The sequence below is a fragment of the Lactuca virosa genome, chromosome 5 (genome assembly GCF_052849685.1).
Source record: "Lactuca virosa cultivar CGN04683 chromosome 5, Lactuca_virosa_CGN04683_v6, whole genome shotgun sequence".
NCBI lineage: Eukaryota > Viridiplantae > Streptophyta > Magnoliopsida > Asterales > Asteraceae > Lactuca > Lactuca virosa.
The window spans coordinates 389,613,154-389,620,999 of record NC_136430.1 but is presented as its reverse complement, the minus strand read 5'-3'; the positions used below and the strand labels follow the sequence as shown (position 1 = coordinate 389,620,999).

Below are 7,846 nucleotides of genomic sequence, written 5' to 3'. Positions count from 1 at the left end.
TATATATATATATATATATATATATATATATATATATATGTTATTATATGCTAAATAGGATCTGTTTGTGCTCGAGACTTCACTAGTGATACCAAACATCCTATATCGATCTTTCATTCGAGTCACTCACTGCAGGTGAGTTCATACCCCTACAATCAACCTTTTATATGTTTTAAATGCTTTCTAGGGGGGATACAAGTTGAACACAATGTAATTGTGTTATATTTACAGATGAAAACTTACAAACATTAGAACTATACTACTTTCAAACATTGTTAAACATCATTTCAAAACCCTTTTCAAAACTACTTTCAAACTCTTTACAATTTCTCTTTTACTTTCAAAATCATATTGAATTATATATTTGAGTATAAGTATGCTTTAATGGACTTAGGAGTGTTGTTAATGACCTTGACTCCTGTTCCTTGTTTGGTTGTGGGCTTAGGGTAGGATTCACTAGTCCGACTGTCGATTAAATTATGATTATACATGCTAATACATATATGAATATTAAACCTCATTTTCAAAGTTATACTTAACTCAATTGTACATGTTGAGAAATTGAGTCTTTTATACAAGTCATTTTAATACGAACAAACATACTAGTAAACTATAATAGGTATAGTTTAGAGAACATGTATATATATATATATATATACATATACAAGAACAAAAAGGAACATACCTATACACTTACAAGAATACAAAAGGAACATACATATACATCTACAAGAGTACAAGAAGGAACATACTATACATATATATTTACATGAAACAGAAGGAACATACACACTATACATATACATGACAACTAAAATGTCAGATACTACTTCATGGCATAGCAATACACTTGTTGTGTCACGTTTAATAACTAGAGTCTCCCCTAGAGGGAGAGCGTAAGTTTGTGTATAGATCTATACGGGATTGACCATCCCACACCTTGCTGCTAGCTACAGTGGGACCTACAGGTCTACGGGTCACAAATGTCATATCATTTCGACGTTTGAAGAGCGTCGTGTTTTACACTAGGTCGATCAAGTATGGTTATGACCTCAATCACATTTTCACCTTAACTAACCAAATCGGTTACAAGGCAGTAAACAATCGGTAGAGTATTTTAACTTAATACAACTACTTATCTTCATTTTCCATTACTTTATACAGTGATATTTTCATGAAAGCTATGCATACTATCTTTCTAGTAAAAGATAGTCACTAATATGGAAATCATACTTTTATACTGTTATTCAAGTACAAACATTACATTTTTACTATTACAAGAGAACAAACATACAAACAGTCGGGTCTTGGATAGAAGACTACATTTCATTATAAGCAGAAAATGTAGGATTTCTGGGAAAGTAACAAACAATCATACTAAAAAAATACAAACATTTTCATGATACAAATGAAAACATTTGACACTAAATACTTATGAACTCGCCAACATTTATATGTTGACACTCTCTTTCAAAATAACTTGTATTCTCACGGAACCAGTAGACAGGTACACTTGTCCAGATTTGGAGAAGACGAAGCGGATTCAAGACTCGTCTTTATTTTGATATATACATTTTTAGTGCCATTTAACTTTACAGTGAACACACATGTATTAACTATATTATTAATGCAATGGATGTTGTTGGTTGTTTTACTATTGTGCACTGTTATGATACTATACATGACGTCCTCCACCCCCGAATGTTTCCGCCAACTCGGTTTGGGGGTGTGACAAAATTCCAAACATTTCTACAGTTGTTCTATGATCGAAACCATTGAAGGTCGATCGGATCGTTCTCCATACATTTATATGCAATTGTAGCAAATGCATCGAAGGAATTTGACTTCGTTTGAACTAGTAGCTTATCGTCGATAATATTTTTTAATTTTTCTTTTTCTTTGTAGCTTCCTATTATATCTTTAAGATACTGACCTTTCTTTGTTACCTTGTCCGTAGCATAAGATGGTCTTGTACAGAGTAGCTCAAATAAAACTACACCAAAGGAGTACACATCCGACTCCTTTTTTAGCTTTCTTGTAGCCATAAATTTTGGATCCACATATCTGTATGTATGTACCACTATGTACCACTGACATCTTCAATGTCATAGCTTCCGTCTTTTGTGACAGGAACTATTCTGGATGGTCCGAAGTTTGAGACTATTTCATTAAAGTTGTTATCAACTAAAATGTTTGCGCTCTTTATGTCACCATGGATGATTCTGCAATGTTCTATAGCACGGTGTTGTAGAAACTCCAAACCACGTGCTACATCAAGACTTATTGTTATCCCTTTCTTCCATAATAGCTTAAATGTTGAGTTACCCATTTCTATGTGCTTGTCCAAGCCACCAAATTGTGCATATGAGTAAACCAGGATCTTCTCCTTGCCTTCGTCACAATAACCTCCTAGGGAGACAAGATTCGGATGTTGGTGACGGGAAAGTATTTGAACCTCCTTTAAGAACTGCTTACGACTTTGACCAGTAGTATGCTTCATATTCATCAGTTTCATAACAGCAACACTCGTGACTTTATTGGACCGAAAAATATTTCCGCTATAAATGCAACCATAACCCCCTTTCCCTATTACATTACTGAAACCGTTAGTGGCAGCACATATTTCTCGAAGCTTTAATTTAAGATGGCTAGCTTCTAGAATGACAGACATAACTTCTTTGATGCTTACAAAGATTAACAATAATCTTATAGCTTGGATGGTATATATATATATATATATATATATATATATATATATATATATAGGACAACAATTTTTATTTTTGAAAGCGATGATGATAACAAATTGTTATCTCTCTCTTTGTGGAAATGGGGGTATTTACAGAAAGTGAGAAAAGTAATAATGGGCTTAAGGCTATGAATGCTTTGAATAATTTTATAGAAGTTTAGAAAAGTAATAATGGACTTAAGACTATGGATGCTTTGAATAATTTTGATAATTCGGTTTTCTTATCCAAAAATGGATTTTGATTCTTTTGTCTAACTAAATTTAGATTAAATTTTTGTCATCATTCCATATTTTTAATAGATTTAACCAAACAAAAACGACTTGATCCTTGTGTTGGAGTAATTTATTGTTTCTATAATGAATTGTCACTACTCCATATATATATATATACATATATATATATATATATATATATATATATATATATATATATATATATATATATATATATATATATATATATATAATACATTATAAAGGAAATCTTAATATTTCCAAAAATAGATTGAATATAATAATATTATTTTTTTGAGACGTCCAAACCATTAAGCTATGAGTACAAGTAACCAATAATAAAATAATATTAATTTTAAATTTTAAACTTAACCTTATTTAAATTAAATTGTACAAAAACAAATCCAATATGTATGTAATGCAATCAAAAAATATTTTATATGATTTTGATCGAGTTTATTTGTGGAAATGAACTACAAATTCGATCTAATTCTCCCACATCTTTCCATCTTATCTCTTGTTTACCTGTCCTCTGCCTTTATTTGTGGAAATGAACTACAAATTCCATCTAATTCTCCCACATCTCTTTCGTCTTCATTGATGATAAATTCAAGGTATATGTTTTCTTCACCATATTCTCTATTCATATGCTTTCTTGATCTAAGGTTTCTAAACCATCAATACCACCACTCATTGTCACAGGTAAATCCTAAGTCTGTCACAATCATGTCTCCCTTTCTTTCGTATGAGACCCTTCATGCTAACTGATACTTGATTATCTCTCTCTTGCTCTCTCTTCGATGCTTATTATGATCTGATCGATTAGAAGACCCGTTTTAATCCATGTTCTCCGATTTTAATTTTAGCTAAAATCACAAATTTTTTTCTGGAGCTTCTCCTTTTATCGATCGGTTTCTCTTCGGTCTCCAGGTAAATATTTCTCTTAGTATTGTTCAAATTTCAAACATAAAATTTCTCATATCCCCTTTTTCATTGAATTGCTGATGATTTTTGGTTTGACAGCCTCTTGGTTATTTCGTCACGTAGATTTGTTCGATATTTTCTAGACATAAATCACTTAAAGAACGATGAATTTTTGGGAATGTGTGTGAAATTTCAAATAAAAACTTGATTATGAAGTTCATTGTAGCAGATCTCACATTTTGATATGATATAGGTTATTTACAAGTATTGATTCTTCCCCAACACGAAAAATCCTTAGAAAAAGAATGGAAGTTTCCATTAAGAGCTGCTTCAGGTGTACTCTTATCTTCTCTTATTTTTCTTAATTTTCCCTAACATTATGATGTTTTGTTTCTATTGTAGTTGTACCTCAGGTCAGTGGTTTTATGGATGCTTCTTAGGTACTGATTCACTTTTATTTATGCCATATTTGTATACTAAGTAATTTGTTCATCTCTTCCAGATTCTTACTGTTAGTTATAATGAGACTAGACTTGGAGCTTGGGACTAAAGGTATGTAGGTTTGACTGTGTATTTATGGTTATGTAGTCTAAATATTGCAGAACTAGAAAATGTAGTTTAAATATTTCATGAAAGAATCAAAACCATTAGTAAAAAGTGTGATTGGTTGTTAATTTTTAATACCACCAAAACCTAAATAATCCTATATTCCAAAAAACGCCCACCTTGTTAATTCTTGGTTTACCATCTCATATGCAAAAGATTAAAAGGGAATTTCTTTATTTTTGGAGAAAAAATTGTCCAAATCTTTACATGTAATGCTCTCTTACATGAATGACGGTAGGAGGCTTGTGTATGTGGATACATCGATAACCATAAAAGACATAGGATTATCATTTTCAAGAATGGTTGTGTTTTCTGGTTTTTATCTGAATAATCTAAATAATTAGTATTTGAATTCAGGTAGCTTTTGTGCAACTAAGCAATGCCACCAAGGAAGTATCGAAGAGGAGGAACGTCAGCATAGATAATGACTATGGAGTTGTTTAATAATGGTGAGTTTTCATTACATTTGGTCTTTTACTATTTTCATTTATTGGTACCAATTTATATGGTGTATCGATGAAATGAAGATGTAATCGTGTATTTGTATTAAACAAACCCCAATCATATGTTGGTTTTAATGGTGGTTATTTTTTTGCACATTTTAGAAGGAAAAAAGTCAAAGAACTGGTGAGATATTTAATTGAATATGAGACAAATGGTGGTTACTCCTGAACAAATGGTTAGAACTAAGAAATATCAACTTAATCCTATTATAATGTTGTCTGCTGTTATACCCGTTTATCAGCCGTTCATGTGTTTTAAAACCAAAAATGATGTTTCCAAATTTATGATGTTTTCATTTGTTTGCTTAAAATTGATAAATGTGTTTTATTACCCTCATATCAACTTATAATGGGAACATTTTTATTTGTTACTGGAAATTTGTGTTAAAAGTTATCAAAACAGAACAAGAAGACTAGAAATTTGTTACTTCATTATTAACACATTAATTAAACTTGGTGTTAAAAGTTATCATTCTTATTTTTCGATTTAGGGACTAGGCCTTCAAAAGTTTTGTTTTAGTCTTAATTTGTAAATATTTGTTTTTTATTTATATAGAAATAATTTTAATATTCAAATACATTAAAACAGTAGATACCTTCCACTAACATATTTCGACAAAGATTTAGTGCAAAACTACAAACATTTAAACTTTAATAACTATTCATTAAAATAGAAAAATACTTTAATTTAATATATTTCTTTGAACCACAGAAAAACACTTCAATTAATAGACAAAAAAAACACCATCAATTTACCTCATCATAGTACATGCAAATCGCCCCACACTCTATATCGCACTAATTGAACTTGGTGTTAAATTTAATATATAATTTTTATGAGGACATTTAAAGTCAAAATGTGTATTTTATTTAAACTTTCATTTTTGAGTTGAAGGTTATATATTATAAGCTTTTGAATTGAGTATTTTAAAATTATTGTTTCATTTTAAAGGATTTGTTGTTTTAAAAAAAGAACAGGAAAGAAACGTCAAAATGATTTATACCAAAAAACGAAATTTGCTTTAGCATAAGATATATTAGAAAAACTTTTAATTAAAGATATACAAATTATATAATATAAACAATATAAAAATACAAATGATATAAAGTCAATCTGGAAATAGACTTTTTAGAGATGAAACCGATTTTTTTGTGAAATTTTAATTTTAGCTAAAACTAAACCATGCACATTAATTTCTTTGGGTTGATTTGACATTCATTTATTTAGAACTAGGGGAATCTCCGCGCGTTGCGCGAGAATAAAATTATATAGTTAAAATAATAACGTTTATCAAATTATTATTTAATATTTCTACTTTGAAACAAAATGTTAGTAGTAAAGCAAACATATAGTTAGCATATTAGTTTTATTAAACATTATAGTTTTAATTTTTAAGTTATTGTTATATATACAACTATTTGATAATTTTATAAACCGTTTAAAACTGTATAAATTATATATCAAACGTATGATAATCTATATATAACGGGTAACAAAATGTATGAAAAAAAATATGAACTACAACTTTTAGTAACATAAAAATAAAAAAAACAACTATTATAACATTTGTATTAAAAAAGATATATATACAACGAATAATAAAAAATATGAAAAATAAACACTACAACTTTTAATAACATAAAAACACTAAAACATCTATTATAACATTTATATTAACTTTTCATATTTAAATCACAAATATCTTCAAATACATTAATGTTTTTAATGAGCAAAACTTTACAACCTTATAAAAGAAAGGAAAATAAAAAATTTATTAGTGATTATTAATTAATAATCATAAGTTAAAAACTCTTGAGTTGTAACTAATAAATATACATAAATTAGAAAACTTTTGAGTTGTGATGTGAGTTTCAAATGAATGCAGTATTTGGAAATGTGTATTTATTATTATTATTATTATTATTATTATTATTATTATTATTATTATTATTATCATTATCATTATCATTATCATTATCATTATTATTATTATTATTATTACTATTATTATTATTATTATATTCGTCTAAATAATTGGTTTTGATGCATCATTTTAATCCCTTCAATTATTAAACATAACGATATTTAATCATAAATTTATAACAAACATAGGTGCATATATATGTTAAACAAATCACATATAATATATATATTTTCGTAAATGTCATATGTAATTATTGTCGTAGTAATATGGATAAATTACTTTCATATGAAGAACATATCATGATAAGTCAATCATAATTACATATCAAATGTTAAAATTATGTTATCTTTTAAATATTGTCTTGTAAATATGTTGTGTAGGATAACCTAAAAAAATAATAGAAAATAAACATAATCAAAATAGAAAAACTACAATAAAATAAATAAGAACATTGGGTGGTTGAATATATAAATAAAAATGTTACATAAATATACATTTAAATCAAAAGAAAAAACTAACATTCGTCTACTTTGCTCAAACAAGAAAACCTATATCCGTTTTCTGAATCTTCTTTCTTCATTTAACACCATTCAACCATAGAAACTTGATGAAAATTCTTCACTAACCTTCAATCAAAACGTTTTTCTCGAAAAAAGAAGAATCAAAAAGATATTCCAAGCAAAATATTGATGTTTGGAGAGTCACATTTAAGATTGAGTAATATACACAAAACACAATATAATTTTTATGCATGTTTTCCCAAAAGATTGACCTTTTTATAGTAAAATTTTCACTAAACGCTAATTAAACAAAATATAAGTTATAAAACTTTTGAGTGTTAAATCGTAATTAAGAAAACTTTTGAGTTGCATTAGTTAAAAAATGGGGTTTCAAATGAATGTGGT

General features: G+C 28.0%; 1 protein-coding gene across 1 annotated transcript; it reads right to left on the bottom strand.

The window, feature by feature from the left end:
- Positions 1-2,080: 2,080 nt before the first annotated feature.
- On the bottom strand, positions 2,081-2,671 carry LOC145113775 (putative serine/threonine-protein kinase PBL28). Its single transcript, XM_079049832.1, has one exon. The coding sequence runs from the start codon at positions 2,669-2,671 to the stop codon at positions 2,081-2,083; it is 591 nt and encodes a 196-aa protein (XP_078905958.1).
- Positions 2,672-7,846: the final 5,175 nt, after the last annotated feature.